Source organism: Nycticebus coucang, chromosome 15, assembly GCF_027406575.1.
Source record: "Nycticebus coucang isolate mNycCou1 chromosome 15, mNycCou1.pri, whole genome shotgun sequence".
Lineage (NCBI taxonomy): Eukaryota > Metazoa > Chordata > Mammalia > Primates > Lorisidae > Nycticebus > Nycticebus coucang.
This window is the reverse complement of record NC_069794.1, coordinates 742268-764620: the sequence shown is the minus strand read 5'-3', so window position 1 is coordinate 764620 and position 22353 is coordinate 742268. Positions and strand designations below refer to the sequence as shown.

The following is a 22353-nucleotide window of genomic DNA, read 5'->3' as shown; positions in this document are numbered from 1 at the left end:
CGGGGAGAGTAATGCCACTAGAATGGGTCTTGAGGCCTTCGGCCCGCTCTCAGGCTTGCGCGGGACACTAACTGGACTGGGGCATCCTCGCACTTTCTTCTCCAGCCCGGCCGGCGGGACGCCATCTTCTCTCCCCCGGGGACCAGGCCGGGACTGCCCTGAGGGGCAGGGAAAGGCCGGGCTCCTCGCGGCGGATGAGCAGCCCGGCCCGGGGGCAGGAGAGCCGGGCCTCACTCCAGCCTCCGCACTTTCTCCGAGCACTTTCCCCTCAGCGGTTCCTCTCCTTCCTTTCCCAGGGCCCCAACCTATTTCCCTTTCTTACGCCAGCGGCAGCTCAAGGGGCTGCCCCTCCGGATCACATGGGCCAGCGGTCACGTGCTGCGCTGGGTCACGAGCCAAGGAGGGCGCAGGACGCCGCGGCGTCTGGGGGAGCTGGTCGCGGCCCCGTGCGCGCTCTCGCGAGATCCGAGGTGTCACGTGACCACCGGGCGCGGCGCCGCTCACGTGCCTGGCGCTGCCGGCCGCGGGGTCTCTTTGGAGCCGGCGCCGCAGCGGTCGGGCCTTCTAGAGTCGGTGGAGTCCGCCGCCGCCATTCATAGCGCCCCGGCCCCGCGCCTCTCCTGCCTTCGTCCCCGGCCGTGCGCGACCCAACCGCCGTCCGCCCGGCCCTCGCACCGGCCTCGGCCGCCTCGCGCCATGGCGGTCCCCGGCGGCGCCCGGCGGCCGCTGCTCCTGTTGCTACTCGGTGAGGGGTCGGGGCCGGCTTGGGGCTGGGGGTCTGAGGGGACCCGGGGGCTGCGGCACGGACGGGGCTGTAGCGGGGTCGGAAGCTGGGGGACCGGGACGACGGGACAGGACGAGTCCGGGGCTGCGGGTCCCGCCCGCGGAGGGGCTCAGGGGCGGCCCAGCAGCCCAGCGGGGACCGTGAGGTCTCCCCGAGGACCTGGTTCCTCTCTGGGGTCTGGTGTTCGTGCTCAGTCCTTGCGCCCCTTTTCTCCTGCGGGGTGGAGTTCAGGGTGCCGGGGTGGTGGTGGGGTGGCTGCTGTTCTGGCGGCTGCCCGTTTACTTCTCTGGCAAGTGGGGCCGGCGAGGTCGCCCCCGAAGGCGGCGGGGACTGAAGTCGTCTCAGTCCGGCTGGGAGTGACCTCGGTCGAGCCCCTCCCGACGTGAGTATTGCCCGGGAGAAAATAGAGAGGGCGGCGCGGTACCCGCTCGGTACTTGGACTTGACGCCTCTTTGAGTGCAGTGCACGTGTGTGAATTCCCTTTTATGTTACGGTGGTGTGAAGTTATGGCTGAGATCTTAGGAGATTGCGTGGCAACTGAAACAAGGCGAAGCTAGGCTTTAGGCTTGCGGGAGCAACGCTCATTTCTAGCGAGCAGCATTAAAAGAGCGGTTTATGTGAGTCGCTCTGCAGACCTCCGGCGGGCCGCGTGCTGGGGCCTCCGTTGTCATTGGAGGCCCTCGGGGAACCGCTCTGTGACATCCTTTTACACCGCACCTCTAAAGTATTGTCAGAAAATAGGAAGATTTATGTGACGTGCCAGGAGATACAAACCCCGGTACACACCCGGGTTGTCCGGACGGCCGTGGTCTGCCCACTTCTCTGCCAAGTGGAGCCAGTGAGATCGCACGGCCGAAGGAGATTCTTTTAAGTTTAATCGCTTGTCCCAGTCAACTCTAAAATGCTGTTATTGAGATTGTATAGATTTTGGTTCCACTTTTTGCCTTGAGTGTGTAAAAATACTTTTGAACTGAACAAGTGACATGGATAAACTTTTTTTTGAGACAAAGTTTCACTTAGTCATCCTTGGTCGAGTGCTCTGACATCATAGCTCACAGCAACCTCCAATTCTTAGGCTCAAGCGATTTTCTTGCCTCAGCCTCCTGAATAGTTGGGACTACAAGGCGCCCGCTATTTTTTGGCTGTAGTTGTCATTGTTGTTTAGCAGGCCTGGGGTGGCTTCCAACCTGCCAGCTCTGGTGTATGTGGCTGGTGCCCTAGCTGCTGAGCTACAGGCGCCTAGCCAACGCCTGGCTATTAGAGAGATGGGGTCTGGCTCTGGCTCTGGCTCAGGCTGGTCTCCAACCTATGAGCTCCAGCAGTCCACCCATCTCGGCCTGTCAGAGTGGATAAACTTAATTTTGTTAGTAAACTTGAAGCCTTGCTCAGGCCTTGTAATACTGCACAGCAGCAGGTGTAGTGAGTTGGTTTAATTTATTATTTTGAGACAGAGTCTTACTTTGTCACCTATAGTGGAGCGCTGTGGCATCATAGCTCAAACTCTTGGGCTCAAGCAGCCCTCTTACCTTAGCCTCCCGAGTAGTTGGAACTACAGGCAGTCACCACAATGCCCACCTAATTTTAGAGATGAGATCCTGCTCTTGTCCAGGCTCACCTTGAACTTGTGAGCTGAGGCATTCCACCGGCCTCTGCCTCCTCGAGTGATAGGATTACAGCTGTGAGCCGCTTGACCTGGCTTAAAACTATTTTATTTTATTTTATTTTTTGAGACAGCCTCAAGCTGTCGACCTGGGTAGAGTGCTGTGGCATCACAGCTCAAGCAACCTCCAACTCCTGGGCTCAAGCAATTCTCCTGCCTCCGCCTCCCAAGCAGCTGGAACTACAGGCGCCCGCCACAACGCCCAGCTATTTTTTGGTTGTAACCGTCATTGTTGTTTAGCAGGCCTAGACTGGATTCAAACCCGCCAGCTCAGGTGTATGTGGCTGGCGCCTTAGCCACTTGAGCCACAGGCACCGAGCCTAAAACTCTCTTTTATTTAAAAATCCATAATTGTTCACTATTGTAATAGTTCATGTAATTATTTTTGGCTGGTATATGGGGCTGGCGCCTACTCCTTTGAGTCACAGGCGCCACCCCGTGATTAGCTTTTTAATGTCTGTTTCATTGCGTCTTTTATGTTAGCATTTCACTCTTTTTTTTTTTTTTTGTAGAGACAGAGTCTCACTGTACTGCCCTCAGGTAGAGTGCCGTGGTGTCACACGGCTCACAGCAACCTCTAACTCTTGGGCTTACACGATTCTCTTGCCTCAGCCTCCCGAGCAGCTGGGACTACAGGCGAGCATTTCACTCTTAAAGAAGGTCTTTTAACAACTGGGATTTGGGTATACTTAAAATTTATTTTAATGTGCAACTTCACCAGAAAGAATCTTTCCTGAAACAAAATTCTGACTTTAAATTACTAATTTCTCCTACATTAATGATTAGGAATTGCTTAAAGCCACTGTGGGGGTTTTTTGGAATACTTGGTAGCAAATGCAGAAATTATGAACTGAATCTTTGTTTTGACTCATGGAGTTAAGTGTAATTGTGCAATGTGACCTTTAACCCTTGATGACCTCCTTCCTGACTACATGACCTCCTTCCCTTTCCAAATGAACTGTTGCTTCAGAAGTTTGACAAGTTTTATAGCAATTAATATTACCCTTGATTGGAGGAGTTTGTCACTTAAGCAGGTGGAAGGCCAAAGTCTTCACTGGGTTTGAGCTCAGAGTGTGTTGGTGGCCTTCTAACTTGGGATTTGTCTTTAAGTTAGACCTACCCGGACGTGTTCGCCCTCCTTTCTTTGTATAGTCTCAGGACTTCATTGCACAATGCTTCTGCATGGCAGCATCGGATCAGCTGTACTCTGGTGGTTTTTGCATGTGTATTCCCTTGCTTAACATGTAAGTGGTAGCACATAAATGAAACATCCAATTTTATTTCATTTTATTTTTTTTGTAGAGACAGAGTCTCACTTTATGGCCTTCAGTAGAGTGCCGTGGCCTCACACAGCTCACAGCAACCTCCAACTCCTGGGCTCAAGCAATTCTCCTGCCTCCATCTCCCAAGTAAGCTGGGACTATAGGCGCCTGCCACAACGCCCAGCTATTTTTTGGTTGTAGCCGTCATCGTTTGGCGGGCCCAGGCTGGATTCAAACCCGCCAGCTCAGGTGTATGTGGCTGGCGCCTTAGCCGCTTGAGCCACAGGCACCGAGCCTCAAGTAAATATTTTTACAATATTAATTTCCATAAGAAACCAGATCCTAGATTTTTATCTTGGCTTCTTTTAAATCTAGTATATTTCTTCTTAACCACTGATGCACAACCACCTATGAAGGTTTAAATGTGAAAAAAGAAGACCAAGGTGGCTGGGCACAGTGGCTCATGCCTATAATCCTAGCACTCTGGGAAGCCAAAAGTGGATTCCTTGAGCTCAGGAGTTCAAGACCACCCTGAGCAAGCAAGATTGAGACCCCATTTTTCTAAAAATAGAGAAACTAGTTGGTGTGGTGATGCACGCCCACAGTCCCAGCTATTCAGGAGGCTGAGGCAAGAGGATCCCTTAGAGATCAGGAGTTTGAGGTTGCTGTGAGCTATATGACACCATGACACTCTACCCGGGATAACAGAGTGAGACTCTGTCTGGAAAAAAAAAAAAAATGAGAGAGAGAGACTAAGATTCCATCCCATGCCCCATGCACTCAACCTCTAGAGCAGTGTTTTTCAACCTTTTTTTTATCTCATGGCACACTTCAACCTTTGTTAAACTTCTGCAGCACACTTAAATATGTTGATCAAAAAAAAGAGTAAAAAAAATAATATACTTACTACGTTTTAAACTTCTAAGAACAATTTAATTAATGACCTTTAAAAAGACTGAGGCACACCTAAGAATGATATAAAATTGGATGTTTCGGGCGGCGCCTGTGGCTCAGTCGGTAAGGCGCCGGCCCCATATACCGAGGGTGGTGGGTTCAAACCCAGCCCCGGCCAAACTGCAACCAAAAAATAGCCGGGCGTTGTGGCGGGCGCCTGTAGTCCCAGCTACTCGGGAGGCTGAGGCAAGAGAATCGCTTAAGCCCAGGAGTTGGAGGTTGCTGTGAGCTGTGTGAGACCACAGCACTCTATCCAGGTAAACACCTTGAGGCTCTGTGTCCAAAAAAAAAAAAATGTTTACTTGGGTGGTGCCCACAGCTCATTGGGTAGGGTGCTGGCCACATACACCAAGGCTGGCGGTTTGGAGCCCAGCCTGGGTCTGCTAAACAACAATGACAACTGCAACCAAAAAATAGCTGGGCGTTGTGGCAGGTGCTTGTCACCCTTTGGTAGAGTGCTGTGGCGTCACACTTCACAGCAACCCCAAACTCTCAGACTTAAGTGACTCTCTTGCCTCAGCTTCCCAAGTAGCTGGGACTACAGGCGCTTGCCACAACACCTGGCTATTTTTTAGAGATGGGGTCTTGCTCTAGCTCAGGCTGGTCTCCAACTCCTGAGCTCAGGCCTTCCACCCGCCTTGGCCTTCCAAGTGCTGGGATTATGGGTGTGAGCCACCAAGACAGCCTGCCTATTTCTTTTTAAAAATGTATTTATTTACTTTTGAGACCGAGTCTCAGTCTGTCACCCAGGCTAGAGTGTTGAGGCATCATCCTAGCTCACAGCAACCTCCATGTCCTGAGCTCACGTGATCCTTCTGCCTAAGCCTCTCAAGTACCTAGGAGTAATGGGTGCTTGGCTAATTTTTTCTATTTTTAGTAGAGATGGGTCTCACTGTTGCTCAAGCGATACTCCCACCTGAGCCTCCCTGAACCATCGTGCCCAGCCTTATTTTATTGCATTTTTTTTTTTTTTAATGGAGACAGAGTCTCACTTTGTCACCCTCGGTAGAGTGCAGTGGTGCCATAGCTCACAGCAACCTCCAGCTCTTGGGTTCAAGCGATTCTCTTGCTTTAGCCTCCTTAGTAGTTGGGACTACAGGTGCCTGACACACGCCCAGCTATTTTTTTTTTCTTCTTGTTTAGCAGGCCCCCAGAAGGTTTTAAACCCACCAGCCCTGGACATGTGGCCAGCGCCCTAACTGCTGAGCTACCGGCACCCAGCCCCTTATTTTTTGAGACAAGGTCTAGCTCTGTCACCAGGGCTAGAGTGCAGTGGCATCATCATAGCTTACTGCAGCCTAAGTTCCTGGGGGACTGGAAGTGATCTTCCTGCCTCAGCTTCCCAAGTAGCTGGGACTACAGGTGCCACCACTACACTTGGCTACCTTTTTAATTTTTTATAGGTATGGGGTTTCACTCTTGCTCAACTGGTCTAGAACTCTGGGCCTTCAAATTGCTAGGATTATAGGCACAAGCTATCACACCCAGCTGAAAATTAATTTTTAAAAATAAATTTATTGACTTCTTCCTTCAGGTGGTAATCTCTTTAATGTCAAAAGCAAGTGATTCCTGATTTGTACCATATTCCTTTACCTACCAGGTACTGCATGGTTTATTTTTTATTTTCTTTTTTTGAGACAAGACAGAGTCTTAAGCTGTTGCCCTGGGTAGTGTCATGGCATCATAGCTCATAGCAACCTCCAACTCTTGAGCTCAAGCGATCCTCTTGCCTCAGTTTTTCTTTTTCTTTTTCTTTTTCTTTTTTTTTTGTAGAGACAGAGTCTCACTTTATGGCCCTCGGTACAGTGCCATGGCATCACACAGCTCACAGCAACCTCCAACTCCTGGGCTTAAGCGATTCTCTAGCCTCAGCCTCCCGAGTAGCTGGGACTACAGGCGCCTGCCACAACGCCCAGCTATTTTTTGGTTGCAGTTCAGCCGGGGCCAGGTTTGAACCCGCCACCCTCGGTATATGGGGCCGGCGCCTTACCAACTGAGCCACAGGCGCCGCCCCCTTGCCTCAGTTTTTCTGTTTTTAGTTGAGACCGGGGTCTCGATTTTGCTCAGGCTGGTCTTGAACTCATGAGCTCAAGTTCCACCTGTATTAGACTCCCAGAGCCTTGGGATTACAGGCATAAGCCTCTGCCAAGTCTGCTGAATCGTTTAGACAGGGTGCGTGCACTGCAGCCAGGCCATGGACTGGTTCTGTTAGAAAACTCATTTCGAGGGCGGCACCTGTGGCTCAGTTGGTAGGGTGCCGGCCCCATATGCTGAGGGTAGTGGGCTCAAACCCAGCCCCGGCCAAACTGCAACAAAAAAATAGCTGGGTGTTGTGGTGGGCACCTGTAGTCCCAGCTACTTGGAGGCTGAGGCAAGAGAATCGTCTAAGCCCAGGAGTTGGAGGTTGCTGTGAGCAGTGTGATGCCACAGCACTCTACCGAGGGTGACAAAATGAGACTCTGTCTCTACCCAAAAAAAAGAAAAAAAAAAGAAAACTCATTTTGAGACCTGCTTCTGCACCCCTTGCTAGCTTCATGGCCTTGAGCAGGTAGCTATCTTGCAATCGTGAGTGTCTGTGAGGCTGTCACAGTAGTTAAATTATTGTAAAGTGCTTAGAGCAGTGCTTGGCATAAACTAAGTGCATTAAAATGCTTCTTAAGTACTTTTTTTTTTCTTTTTTCTTTTTTTGGAGATAGTTTCACTTTGCTGTCCTTGGTAGAGTGCCATGGCATCATAGGTCACAGCAACCCACACTCGGGCCTGAGCAATCCTCTTGCCTCAGCTTCCTAAGTAGCTGGGACTACAGGCACTGCCACAACGCCCACTACTTTTTTTTTTTGTTGTCCTTTTTTGCAGGCCTGAGCCACCTAGCCCAGCCTAATGCTTGCTGAATACTTTTTTGATACTTTGTGTCAGCCACTGGGGATTAAATGATGAACTTGATAAATACACAGAGTAGAATGTTTGAAAACAGCTTGAGCTGGTGTCAGTGCTGTGTGCCCCCTGGTGGCCCACTCACTTGTTGCTCTGCAGCCCTGAGGTGTCAGTGGACTTAATCCCTGTTCCCAGGTGTGTTGCTGCTGTTCGGGTTGGATGGCTAGTAATGGCGTGGAAGCTTCAGTGCGCTTGTTTGAGAGCATAGCACTCATATAAATGGCTGTGTTTGAAGAAACAAGCCCAGGTCACTCCTTTACGTTATCCCTTGAGGAATGACTGTGTGTCTGAGGGAAGGGCTGCATGAGCGTGAGCTCCACCAGGGAGCTGAGGTTCAGGGGTGCCACCAGCAGCTGCTCTCTCGTGCTGTCACACCTGCCAAATTGCCAGAATCATTTCAACTCATCAATTGCTGCTGTGGGTGGAATTTTGAAAGAACTTCTGACCACTAGCATAAATACTACTATGTCTCTTTCGTTTGTGTATTCTGATGCTTTTGTAAATACTTTCTTTCTCTTTCTCTCTCTCTCTCTTGTTTTTTATTGAGACAGAGTCTCACTTTGTTGCCCATGGTAGAGTGCTGTGGCTTCATAGCTCACAGCAACCTCCAATTCTTGGGCTCAAGCGATTCTCTTGCCTAAACCTCCCAAGTAGCTGGGACTACAGGTGCCCGCCACAATGCCCGACTATTTTGTTTTGTTTTAGCAGGCCCTGGCTGCGTTCAAACCCACCAGCCCCGGTGCATGTGGCCAGTGCCCTAACCACTGAGCTATGGGTGTCCAGCCTAGACATTTTCTCTTAACCAAAATAGGCTTTTGGTGATAAGTTTCTTATTTTAATTTTAATCCAGAATTTCTGGTCCTCCCCAGAGTAACCAGTGGCATATAGTGCAGCTGAAGCTTATTTTAAATACATTTTGGTAATACTTCTGTTGTCGTTTGGAAGTGCAGCCCCTCAGCATATTTACTAAATAAAAAAGTTGTATGATTGTGAAATACTTCCTAATAAAGTGTTTTGGGTCTTCAGTAAGGTTGTTTTTTTTTTAAATTTGGGAAACCTAAAAGGGCAGCTAAGTGTGTGCTCTCATGGGGTGTCCTGCTTGTGCCTACAGGGACATGAACTCTGAGAGCTCCCAGCTGAGGGGCCTGGGCAGGGCGGGCAGCACCACGGCCATATGCAGTGCTTCTGTGCGCACTTGCCACGTCTGTCTGCGCCATCTCACAGATAGGAATAAAACCTGTTTTTAAAACCTACTATGTCAAAGATAAGTTACGGACTCTTCTACGTTTTTTAATGTAATATTCTTTCATCCAAAATACTTCTACTATATTCCCCAGGGTATTTTTTTTTTTTTGTAGAGACAGAGTCTCAGTGTACTGCTCTCGGTAGAGTGCTGTGGCGTCACACGGCTCACAGCAACCTCTAACTCTTGGGCTTACGCGATTCTCTTGCCTTAGCCTCCTGAGTAGCTGGGACTACAGGTGCCCGCCACAACGCCCGGCTATTTTTTTGTTGCAGTTTGGCCGGGGCTGGGTTTGAACCCGCCACCCTTGGCATATGGGGCTGGCGCCCTACTCACTGAGCCACAGGTGCCACCCTCCCCAGGGTATTTTGAGGTGTGAGTTAAAAAAGCAGAGCACAAAACAGACAATAAATTCAGGACATGACATAGTTTATTTCATTCTCGTATAGTGGTTTTTTTTGTGGGTGTAGATTTTGGTATTTCCTCTACAAGAGGCTTGAGAAAGATAGGTGGGGTTTCTGGTAAACGGCTTGGTTAGTAGTTGCTATAAAGATGTTACTTTGTGAAAGTCTGAAGGGTAAGATGAATTGAGTTTATTGGAGTCATTTACTTTCCTGGAGAATAGGAGTCTCTCTTTTTTTTTTTTTCTTGAGACAGAGTCTCACTATGTCGCCCTGGGTAGAGTGCTGTGGCGTCATAGCTCACAGCAACCTCAAACTCTTGGGCTTAAGCAATTCTTTTGCCTCAGCCTCCTGAATAGCTGGGATTACAGGGGCCCGCCACAATGTCCAGCTATTACAGTTGTCATTGTTGTTTAGCAGCAGGCCCCGGCTGGGCTCAAACCCCCTACTCACTGAGCTACGGGTGCCAAGCCAGAGAATAGGATTCTAAAAGAAAAGTTGAGTGAATTTTCTTTTGGTGTGCTGCCTGCAGTGTGCTTGAGTCATATTTACCCTTAGAGTGATAGATTAGAATGCAGGCATTTGAATGTCATTGGAGGGCATGCTCATGCGGGTGGCAGATCAGATCCAGATGCCAGATGCTTGGGTGGCGCCTGTGGCTCTAAGGAGTAGGGGCGCCAGCCCCATATACCAGGGGTGGCGGGTTCAAGCCTGGCCCTGTCAGATGCCAGATGCTTGGTAGAAAGGTGTGTGTGGCTTGCAGCAGAGACAAGTGACAGCATGTCGTGTCTGGATGGTTCACTACACAGTGGTGGCTTGTTTTTTGCAAATCTCTATGAGAACTATGTAGTGAAACACACTCTTTGTAAAATCACCAAGTTCTCTACTGTATTGATCAGTTTACATTTGCTGCTAAACATTTTTATCAGGACAGTGAAACATGAAGAAGTCAGTGATGACTCTTAACCTGAAAGGCCCAAGAGCTTCCAGACTGTCCCTTTACTTCAGGATGTGTCTAGATAGGTGGAGTAATTTGCACGTGGCTTCACGGCCATGTTCAGGTTTATGTGGAATCACTGTGCCTTGATGACCTTTCTGAAATTGGGTGAAAAGCTAAGATCTCAGAGTCCATGGCGTTTCTCACTATACCACTAATCTGTGAGATGTAAAAACTTATAGTGACAGATACTGCCAGCTCTTCCACTGATTTTTGCAAAAGAGCAGCAGTTAGGGTGAGGGATGCATTCAAAGCTCACCAGGGGAGACATGGAGCGTAGTGTGCTTAGGCTGGACCACAGCCTGGCATGTACCTTCCTGGTGAGGCTCCTGAAATAGAGTACTGGATAGCTGTAGGATGGGTGGGCTGGCTGATCAGAAGGGCTTAGCGATCACAATTTCAGAATAGTAGCCAGGAGGGGCAGAGCCCCAGGTGACCCAGCCTGCATAATCCACCTCTCTAGTTCTTTAGTGGTTTAAGAAACACTGGGGAATCCTCTACTAAATTCCACTACTGTGGCTTGGTGCCTGTATCTCAGTGGTTAGAATGCCAGCCACGTGCACCGGGGCTGGTGGATTCAAACCTACCTGGGGCCTGCTAAGCAACAATGACCAAAAAAAAAAACATAGCCCGGCATTATGACAGGAGCCTGTAGTCCTAGCTACTTGGGAGGCTGAGGCAAGAGAATTGCTTAAGTCTAAGAGTTTGAGGTTGCTGTGAGCTGTGATGCCATGGCACTCTGCCAAGGGTGACATAGACTGTCTCAAAAAAAAGGGGGGGGGGCGGTGCCTGTGGCTCAGCGAGTGGGGCCCCAGCCTGATATACCCAGGGTGGCAGGTTAAAGCCTGGCCCCGGCCAAATTGCAACAAAAAATAGCCGGGTGTTGTGGCAGGCACCTGTAGTCACAGCTACTTGGGAGGCTGAGGCAAGAGAATTGCCTAAGCCCAAGAGCTGGAGGTTGCTGTGAGCTGTGATACCACAGTACTCTACCGAGGGCGGCAAAGTGAAACTCTTTTTTCTAAAAAAAAAATCCCATTACTGCTATAGCTGTAGAAAATGGAAGTACCCAGTTGTATTTTCAAAAAGGTATCTGATGATCGCTGTCTTTCCTGGAATTCGCAGGCCTCCTGCACAGTGCACTGGCAATATTTGAGGTGAAAAATGGCAACGGGTCAGTTTGCATAATGGCCGACTTCTCAGCTGCCTTCCAGATGAACTATGACACTAAGAGCGGCTCAAAGGTAGGAGACATAGGGCACTTCTTGCTCTCTTCGGGGTATGTGTGAAGATTATTTCAAATAACCCTTAGAGAAACAACCCCAATGTAAAGCTGTTCTTTTCAAGTATGCATTTTCCTTCTAGGATCTTCAGTGACCTGTGCTGTTAATGTGTGCAGAGACTGCTGTCGTAACATACAAACCATTTCTATTTTGTCACTATTTTATAGTATACATTTTTTAGTTTTCTTTCTGAGTATCTTTTATAATCACAGTGTGATGCTTCAGTTCGTTAACCACCATAATTTAACTGTTCCCCTATTCTTTTTTTTTTTTTTGTAGAGACAGAGTCTCACTGTACTGCCCTTGGGTAGAGTGCCGTGGCGTCACACGGCTCACAGCAACCTCTAACTCTTGGGCTTACGCGATTCTCTTGCCTCAGCCTCCCGAGCAGCTGGGACTACAGGCATCTGCCACAACGCCTGGCTATTTTTTTTTTGTTAGTTTGGCCGGGGCTGGGTTTGAACCCGCCACCCTTGGCATATGGGGCCGGCGCCCTACTCACTGAGCCACAGGTGCCACCCCCCTCTTCTTTTTTTTTTTTTTGTAGAGACAGAGTTTCACTTTATGGCCCTCGGTAGAGTGCCGTGGCGTCACACAGCTCACAGCAACCTCCAACTCCTGGGCTTAGGCAATTCTCCTGCCTCAGCCTCCCGAGTAGCTGGGCTACAGGCGCCCGCCACAACTCCCTGCTATTTTTTTTTTTGTTGTTGTTGTTGCAGTTTGGCCGGGGCCGGGTTTGAACCCGCCACCCTCGGCATATGGGGCCAGCGCCCTACTCACTGAGCCACAGGGGCCGCCCTGTTCCCCTATTCTTAAGTTGGTAGTTGGTACGTTTTCTTATATTCTTTTTCATGCCCAATAAGTAGCTGTGTGAATATAGATTTTTAATGTACAGAAATTTACTTTAAATAAATTATATACTCCAATAAATGTATATGTAAACAGTTTGATATAGGTGCTAGTTTGATTAAAACATTCATTAGTAGTTTCTTTAAAATAATAATGATAATAACTTTGTGTCGGCTGGTTGCCGTGCCTCATGGCTGTAATCCTAGCACTCCGGGAGGTCTAAGTGGGTGGATTGCCTGAGCTCACGAGTTTGAGACCAGCCTGAGCCAGAGTGAGACTTCATCTGTAAAAATAGCCGGGCACTGTGGTGGGTGCCTGTAGTCCTAGCTGCTTCAGAGGTTGAGGCAAGAGAATCCCTTGAGCCCAAGAGTGTGAGGGTTGCTGTGAGCTTTGCCATGGCACTCTACTGAGGGCACCAGAGTGAGACTCCAAAATAAATAAATAAAACAAAATAAAATAACTTTGTTTTTATAAGATAGGTAAAGCTTTCTGTATTTTTTAGATTTCTAACAAATAAGTACCATGCTTTTATTGTATTTTTTCCCATGTTAATTACCTTTTAATAGACAATACACATACTCATTCTATTTAATATTTATTCTTCTAAATATATTCGTGAACCAATTATTTTCAATTTTTTTGTTGAAATTACCATTTTCCTATGTCCATGTTTGTAGCATTAATCTTTTTTTTCTTTTTCGTAGAGACAGAGTCTCACTTTTTGGCCCTCTGGTAGAGTACCGTGGCGTCACACGGCTCACAGCAACCTCTAACTCTTGGGCTTATGCGATTCTCTTGCCTCAGCCTCCCGAGCAGCTGGGACTACAGGCGCCCGCCACAACGCCCGGCTATTTTTTTTTTTTGTTGCAGTTTGGCCGGGGCTGGGTTTGAACCTGCCACCCTCGGCATATGGGGCCGGCGCCTACTCACTGAGCCACAGGCGCCACCCTAATCTTTTTTTTTTTTGTTTTGTTTTCTGTTTAGAGACAAAGTCTCACTTGGTTGCCCTTGGTAGAGTGCCGTGGCCTCACAGCTCACAGCAGTTAGCACTAATCTTTTTACTACCACTCCAGGGGCATGAGGACTCCAGGACTGCTCAGAAGACCTGTAGTTCTTGAGACAGCTCTGGGCATTGTACCAGTGACTGGGCTGTTGTTCTTTTGTACTAGTCTCTGGGAAAACAGAAATGTGGTTTCTGTCAAAACAGAAGATTGGGAAGATTTTGTTTTTTTTTTATTTTTGTAGATACAGAGTCTCACTTTGTTGCCCTGGGTAGAGTGCCGTGGCATCACACAGCTCACAGCAACCTCCCAACTCCTGGGCTTAGGCAATTCTCTTGCCTCAGCCTCCTGAGCAGCTGGGACTACAGGCGCCCGCCACAACGCCCGGCTATTTTATTTTTTTTTGTTGTTGCACTTTGGGCAGGGCTGGGTTTGAACCCACCACCCTCGGCATATGGGGCCGGCGCCCTACTCACTGAGCTACAGGCGCTGCTGGGAAGATTTTGTTTTATAAAATTGTCTCAAAATATAAATACTTGGAGTGCTTTTTATTTAATTTCTACTTCACTTTTTGGGGAGTTTGACTTTGGTGGTTGAATTTTTTTGGAAACAGAGTCTCACTTTGTTGCCCTTGGTAGGGTACCATGGTGCCATAGTGCTGAAATTACAGGCGTGAGCCACTGTGCTTGGCCAGGTGGTTGGATTTTTAAAATATCATTGTGTTATACTATATTTTACAAATGAGATTGTTTGTATGCTGTTATATGCTTTATTATTTCACAAAACACATCTTTGCCACCTCCTCTATTTGTTTCTATTTTTTAGGACCATGCTAGTGTCCTAAAAACTATGGCTTTACCATAATTCATTTAACTCACCCAGTTTTGTTTTGTTGTTTTGAGACAAAGTCTTACTCTGTCACCTTGGGTAGAGTGCTGTGGCCTCAGCCTAGTTCACAGCAACCTCAAACTCCTGGGCTTAAGCGATGTTATTGCCTCAGCTTCTTGAGTAGCTGAGACTACAGGCACCCACCACAATACTTGGCTAGTTCTTGAGTAGAGACGAGGTCTCACTCTGGTTCAGGCTGGTCTCAAACTCCTACTTGCCTCAGCCACTCAGAGTGCTTGGATTACAAGCATAAGCCGTATTGCGCCTGGCCCATGCTGTTCATTTTGATGGACAATTAAGGTAGTTTTCTGGTTGTTTATTTTGCTGATAAATACTAAATTCAGACAATTATGCAATAAATACTTTCCTGGTTTAAAGAGACGTTCTTTCAACAAACATTTCTATAGCAAAATAGTTGTGCTAGTTTGTTTTTAAATATAAGTATATAGCTTGCTCTGAAGCCAGTATGAATTGTTTTCTGTTTCAAGGTAACTTTAGTTTTTAATTCTGTTGTAAGTTAAAATTATATTCAAGGAAAAATTTTGAATTATATGAATAATTAAGTCACCTTTCTCTTATATATATTCTTTAGTCTGTTACTGACATGTAATGCATTTAATCCTTTGTGTGCGTGTGTATGTTAAAAAGTACTACTTTAACAGTAATACCTGAAATGTAACTGAGTTTACATCAGAGTTACAGTGATTCTCTCATTTGGACTTTTTGAATCTCTTTAGTAACCTACATTCCCCCCCCCCTTTTTTTTTTAGACAGAGTCTCACTATGTCACCCTTGGTAGAGCGCTGCGGCATCACACCTCACAGCAACTTCAAACTCTTGGGCTTAAGTGATTCTCTTGCCTCAGCCTCCCAAGTAGCTGGGACTACAGGTGCCCGCTGCAAAGCCCAGCTATTTTTTGTTGCAGTTGTCATTTTTGTTTAGCTGGCGTGAGCTGGGTTCGAACCCACCAGCCTTGGTGTATGTGGCTGGCGCTTTAGCCACTATGCTATGGGCGCCTAGACCCCCCCCCCTTTTTTTAAATAACCTACATTCTAATTGAATTTTGTTGTAATTGTGTTTATTCTAGAATATAACCTTTAACCTGCCACCAACTGCAAAAGTGTTAAACAGCAGCAGCTCTTGTGGTAAAGAGAACACTTCTGACCCCCGTCTTGTGATTGCTTTTGGAGGAGGACATAAACTGACTTTCAATTTCACAAGAGATGCAGACCACTACAGTGTTCAGCGCCTGAGTTTTGTGTATAACTTGTCAGACACACATATTTTCCCCAATGCAAGCTTCAAGGGTAAGAGCAAAAACTGACCGATTATACAGTGATAGTAACTGGGTTGGAAGATTGTCTAAAATTACATTTCACTAAGTACTATGAATTGGTCAAAATTGTGATTTTTCTTTTTTTTTCTTTTTTGGATCTAGATGCCAAGACTGTGGAATCCGTAACTGACATCAAGGCAGACATAGATAAAAAATACAGATGTGTTAAAGGCACGCAGGTGCACATGGGCAATGTGACCCTCACTCTCCGTGAGGCCACCATCCAAGCATACCTTTCCAACAACAACTTCAGCAAGGGAGGTAGGACATTGACCCTTGACTCTGGTGTTTGACTATGGGACTGCAGTGCCTGTACGTGACCTCATTTCTCTCTCTTTGTATATGTGTGTGTGTGAGACAAGAGTCTCACTTTGTTGCCTTTGGTAGAGTGCTGTGGCATTATAGCTCACAGCAACCTCAAACTCTTGGGCTCAAGCAATTCTCTTGCTTCAGCCTCCCGAGTAGCTGAGACTATAGATGCCTACTACAATGCCCGGCTATTTTTAGAGGCTGGTCTCGAACCTGTGAGCTCAGTCTACTCTTCTTGGCCTCCCAGAGTGCTGAAATTACAGGTGTGAGCCACCATGCTCGGCTGACCTATCTCTTTAGTCTTTGTTTTTTCTTTTGAGACAAGTCTCACTGTGTCACCCAAGGTAGAGTGCTAAGGTGTCACAGCTCACAGCAACCTCCAACTCTTGGGCTTAAGCCATTCTCTTGCCTCAGCCTCCCAAGTAGCTGGAACTACAGGTGCCTGCCAAGCTATTTTTTGGTTTTAGTTGTCATTGTTGTTTTGCAGGCCCAGGCTGGATTCAAACCCGCCAGCCCTGGTGTATGTGGCTGGCGCCCTAGCCGCTGAGCTACTGGTGCTGAGCCTGCTTTTCTATTTTTTTTTTTTTTTTCTTTTTTTTGTAGAGACAGAGTCTCACTTTATGGCCCTCGGTAGAGTGCTGTGGCCTCACATAGCTCACAGCAACCTCCAACTCCTGGGCTTAAGCGATTCTCTTGCCTCAGCCTCCCGAGCAGCTGGGACTACAGGCGCCCGCCACAACGCCCAGCTATTTTTTGGTTGCAGTTTGGCCAGGGCCGGGTTTGAACCCGCCACCCTCGGTATATGGGGCCAGTGCCCTACTGACTGAGCCACAGGCGCCGCCCTGCTTTTCTATTTTTAAAAGATAATGTCTCACTGTGTTACTCTAGCTGGAGTGCAGTGATGCTATCACAACTCACTGTAACCCTGGATTTAGAGAGTCAAGCAATCTATCTGACTTAGCTTCTCAAGTAGCTAGAACCACACGTGTGTGCCACCATGCCTGGTGCATTTAAAAGAGAGAAAAAAAAAAAAAAACTTTTTTTTTTTTTTTCCCCGGTGGAAATAAGGTTTCACAATGTTGTCCAGGCTGGTCCCAAACTCCTGGCCTCAAGTAATCTTCCTGCCTTGGCCTCCCACCATTCCCAGCCAGTTGTTAAGATTTGAAAAGGAAATTAGCACACTGTGCTTATCTCAGTGTCTGGCCAGAATAAGTAGCAAATATGTATTAAATCATTTTACCATCAGTTAAGAAAGCTCCCACTCCAAATCCTGCCAGTCTAGATCACAAATCATCATCATTTTGTGGGGGGAAAGGGATACGGTTTGCATTAGGATGGGCTTTCCCGGCTGTCGGAGGAATGATAAGACTGCACAGTCTTCTCCCAGAGGCTGCTGCAGGGGCCTCTGCTTTGCCCTATTTCTCAGTAGTCTTGTTGGAAAGCCGAGGACTAGTCCTGCCTGCCTCCAGTTTCTGTGTAGCCCGAGAGCTAAAATTTGCTTTTGTGTTCATAAATTTAGCACAACAAATCAAAAGAATATTTCGTGACATACGAAGATTATGTAATATTCAGTGTTCAGAAATAAAGTTTTATAAAGGAACACAGCCACGCTTATTTATACATTTTCTGTGGCTGTTTTTGTGTTAGCAGTGGCGGAGTTTATTTGCTTTGACAGAAAGCCACAGCCTGTAAAGTCTAAGATATTTACTGTCACTTTACAGCAAAAGTTTGTCTCCTCTGACCTGACTGGAAGAGCAGTAGGGACAGAGTAAAAGGAAACCCAACTTGGGTGTGACTGGGAAAATGGATTTGACGGGGCCACGGGGAGGCTTAGAAGGAAGCTCACAGAGTGGGTCTGTTGACTGTACAAGCACCCAAGGGTCATAGCAATAGCCCCTTTCTGGGTACGTGAGTGACCGCCCACTGCACAGCCTGTTTCAGAAGGCTCTGCATGAATTGTGCCTGCCCAACTGGGAAGAGCAGGCTGCAGAGGGACTGCTGGGGATGGGCTTGTGTGTGTGCAGCTTGGTCCTAGGACAGCTGTCTGGCAGCCTCTCCTGGGGTCCATCTGTGCTCATTAAAATTCACCTTAGCCAGAGCTAAGGGTGACTTCAGCTGAGCAGAGTGTGGAAGGGTGCAGGAGGTAGAGGAACAGATGTTGGGGTCATTCATGTTCATGGTTATGAATTTCCATGTACCTAGCAGGCTGCATCAGTGTTCTCTCTAGATTGAAAGAGGATAGAAGTTGGAGCATCTGGATGCAGACACTGTTCGGCCAACCCTGGTGTTGGCCCACAGCCTGAATGGTACTCTGGAATGGGAGGCTTCATGGTGGGGGTCAGCAAGGGTCTTGAGAGCCGTGAGTTTGGTAGGTATGTTCTCTGGCTTAAAAATAGGTGTGTCACAGAGCTGGAGAGACTTACTGTGTGTGTGTGTGTTTTTTTTTAATTTGGTTGGTTGGTTTTTTTTTTTTTTTTTTTTTTGAGACAGAATCTCCCTCTGTCACCCTGGGTAGGAGTGCTGTGGTGTGTTAGCTCATAGCAACCTCAAACTCCTGGGCTCAAGCAATCTCTTGTCTCAGCCTCCTGAGTAGCTAGGTGTACAGGTGCCTGCCACCATGGTGGGCTAGTTTCTCTATTTTAGTAGAGAACGGGTCTCACTTTTGCCTTGCCTGGTCTTAAAATCCTGAGCTCAAGCATCAAGCAGTCACTCTGGCTCTTCTTCCCAGAGTGCTGGGATTACAGAGGTGAGCCACTATGTCTAGTCATTATTGTGATTTTTTAAGGTTAATGATTTCTCTTAAGATAGACTTTTTCTGTGTAGTTTTAGGTTTATAGCAAAATTAATCTGATCCTGTATATTCCCTTCCTCCTCCACTGTCCAAATCCCACGTTAGTCCTTATTTTAATGCAGGACATACTCACGTGGAAAAAATCCAGAAACCAGTCTGTCTACCTGACAGCTAAGCCCAGTGTCCTGGTGTGGCCTTGTTGGGTGTAGGGCTGCCCAGAGGCTAGACTCCTGGGGAGGTGGGGCCCTGTAATAGGGCAGCTGGAGACCCTGGAGCACTCCCTGTGTTAGTAAATCCCACTGGGTGAGGAGGGAGTTGGGGTGTTCTGACTGCCTTCCACCACCCATTTGTGTCCTGGTGGCTCAGTGTCAGTCCTCCTCACCCTAGGGAGTCCAAGAAGTGGGGTAAGGTTGGCAGTGAAGGCCCAGGGAGTCTGTGTCCTCTTCACTGGAAAAGGGGAGCTCCAGGCCTTTGAAGCCACATCCTTTGCGCTAACCCTTCAGTAGGTTGGGCCTTTGTTGCTAAGAAACAGTGACCACAAAACAAAACTGAACCCCTAAGTTGGTGGAGGACTCTGAGGTTTTATTGCTGACATGTTCTCCCAGAAGAAGTTCTTACTTTGCTCCGGTTTGGGGCTTGGCCTCCTGTGGCCTATGTGGAAGGACAGTCAGTGGAAGGGTTGTGGGGGGCTGCATGGTGGTGCTCCCTGGAGTGCAGGGGCAAAGGCCACGTGTTGGCCGAAATGGGTCTTGGGTCTCAGGTCTCAGTAGACTGTGATCCAAATTAGTTGTTTTTTTTTTTTTTTTTTTTTTTTTAGAGACAGAGTCTCATTTTGTCCCCTTGGTAGAGTGCTGTGTTGTCACAGCTCATAGCAACCTCCAGCTCTTGGGCTTAAGCTATTCTCTGGCCTCAGCCTCCTAAGTAGCTTGGATGACAGGCGCCTGGCTACCTTTTGTTGCAGTTTGGTCAGGGCTCGGTTCGAACCCACCACCTTCAGTATATGGGCCAGCGCCCTACTCGCTGAGCCATAGGCACAGCCCCCAAATTAGTTTTTTATTTATTTATTTATTTATTTTTTTGGTAGAGACAGAGTTTCACTTTATCGCCCTCGGTAGAGTGCCCTGGCATCACACAGCTCACAGCAACCTCCAACTCCTGGAGGCGATTCTCCTGCCTCAGCCTCCCAAGTAGCTGGGACTACAGGCGCCTGCCACAACGCCTGGCTATTTTTTTGTTGCAGTTTGGCCGGGGCCGGGTTTGAACCCGCCACCTCAGTATATGGGGCCGGTGCCCTGCTCACTGAGCCACAGGTACCACCCCCAAATTAGTTTTTTAAAGCTCAATAGTTAGTGTGTCCCGGGTCTGCTCTGTGCACCCACAAGGCTTGAGTCTTAGAAAGAGCTCAAGTCCTCGGGCGGCGCCTGTGGCTCAAGGAGTAGGGCGCCGGTCCCATATGCCAGAGGTGGCAGGTTCAAACCCAGCCCCGGCCAAAAACCACAAGAAAAAAAAAAAAGAAAGAGCTCAAGTCCTGGAATACCTAGCATCTCCCCCATTTCTTGTCCTGCTGATTCTGTTTTTGATAGTGGTTGGTACTAATATTACTTTGCAAGTAAAGGGACTAGTAGTTTCCCTACAGATAGGAGATTGAGATGACCACATGTGCCACTGTGAAAATAGATGACTTTAAAATATTTTTATTAGAATTAAGTCATTTAGGCTCGGCACCTATAGTTCAGTGGTTAGGGTGCTGGCAGCATGCACCAGGGCTGGCGGGTTCGAACCCAGCCTGGGTTAGCTAAACAACAATGACAACAAAAAAATAGCTGGGCGTTGTGGTGGGTACCTGTAGTCCCAGCTGCTTGGGAGGCTGAGGCAAGAGAACCGCTTAAGCCCAAGAGTTTGAGGTTGCTGTGAGCTGTAACACCATGGCGCTCTACTTAGGGCAACATAGTGAGACTCTGTCTCAAAAAAAGTCATTTACGGCTTGGCGCCCATAGCCCAGTGGTTACGACCCCAGCCACATACACTGAAGGTGGTGGGTTTGAACCCGGCCCAGGTCAGCTAAAAAAACAACTGCAAAAAATAAATAGCTGGTCTTTGTGGTGGGTGCATGTAGTCCCAGCTACTTGGGAGGCTGAGGCAAGAGAATCGCTTAAGCCTAAGAGTTTGAGGTTGCTGTGAGCCGTGATGCCACAGCACTCTACCCAGGGCGGCATAATGAGACTCAGTCTCAAAAAAAAAAGTCATTTACTTTTTCATTTTCTCTGTGCTAATTTCTTTTTTCCCAAGCACTTTTGTGCCTAGGACTTACATTTTTTATGTTTTTTTCCTTTTCTTTTTTTTTTTTTTTTGAGACAGTCTCTCACTATGTCGCCCTTAGTAGAGTGCTCTGGCATCACAGCTCACAGCAACCTCAAACTCTTGGGCTTACGCGATTCTTTTGCCTCAGCCTCCCAAGTAGCTGGGCTGCAGGTACCCACCACGCCTGGCTAGTTATTTTTTGTTGTTGCAGTTGTCGTTGTTTAGCTGGCCTGGGCTGGGTTTGAACCCGCCAGCCTGGGTGTATGTGGCCAGTGCTGTAACCACTGTGCTATGAGCACTGAGCCTGTTTTTGTTGCAAGCAGCTTCAAGAAAAATACCTGGATCAGTTATGTTAAATATGTGTTTATGTGTGTATATATATATATATCTATAAAAATGTATGTATTTGGGGTTTTTTTGTTGTTTGTTTTTTTGAGGCAGTTTCACTCTGGTAGGATACCACAGCATCATAGCTTAGAGCAGTGGTTCTCAACCTTCCTAATGCTGCGGCCCTTTAATACAGTTCCTGTCGGTCTCGAACCGCTGGCTTAGAGTAATCTCAAACTCTTGGGCTTGAGAAAGCCTTTTACTTCAGCCTCCCTAGTAGCTGGGACTACAGGTGCCCACCATGACCCCCAGCTAGTTTTTCTTTCTTTTTTTTTTTTTCTTGTTTTGAGACAGAACCTCACTGTCACCCTTGGTCGAAAGCCGTGGCATCACAGCTCACAGCAACCTCAAACTCTTGGGCTTAAGCAATTCTCTTGCCTCAGCCTCCCAAGTAACTGGGACTACAGGTGCTCGCCACAACGCCCAGCTATTTTTTGTTGCAGTTGTTGTTTAGCTAGCCTGGATTGGGTTCAAGCCCGTTAGCCTTGGTGTATATGGCTGGCGCCAAGCCTAGTTTTTCTATTTTTAATAGAGACAGGGTCTCACTCTTGCTCAGGCTGGTCTCAGACTCTTGAGCTCAAGCAAATCACCCACCTCAGCCTCCCAGAGTGCTAGAATTACAGGTTCTGTCTCTAAAAAAGGACCATGCCCAGTGGGGTTGGCCTGCAGCCCAGGTATTTGGGTGTACCCTGAGAATTTGGGTTTCTTCATATTGTTATCTTTAATGTTGGATAACATGGGTGCTTGTAGAAGTAAGCAAAGAGCTTGTATGACCATTAAAAGGTAGAGACTGCTTTTAAATACACACTATCATAAATAAATCCCACCTCCTGGGCGGCGCCTGTGGCTCAGTGAGTAGGGCGCCAGCCCCATATGCCGAGGGTGGTGGGTTCAAACCCAGTCCCGGCCAAACTGCAACAAAAAAATAGCCGGGCGTTGTGGCGGGCACCTGTAGTCCCAGCTGCTCGGGAGGCTG

At 47.8% G+C, this 22353-nt stretch overlaps 1 protein-coding gene across 1 annotated transcript in view; it reads left to right on the top strand.

The window, feature by feature from the left end:
* The first annotated feature begins 216 nt into the window (after positions 1–216).
* Positions 217–22353, top strand: part of LAMP1 (lysosomal associated membrane protein 1) — a 28169-nt gene continuing 6032 nt past the window's right edge. Inside the window, exons 1-4 of the mRNA XM_053563033.1 lie at positions 217–745; positions 11358–11476; positions 15341–15560; positions 15692–15850. Coding sequence (XP_053419008.1) covers positions 697–745; positions 11358–11476; positions 15341–15560; positions 15692–15850 — 547 coding nt within the window. The 5' untranslated portion in view covers positions 217–696. The remainder of the gene's footprint in view (positions 746–11357; positions 11477–15340; positions 15561–15691; positions 15851–22353) is intronic.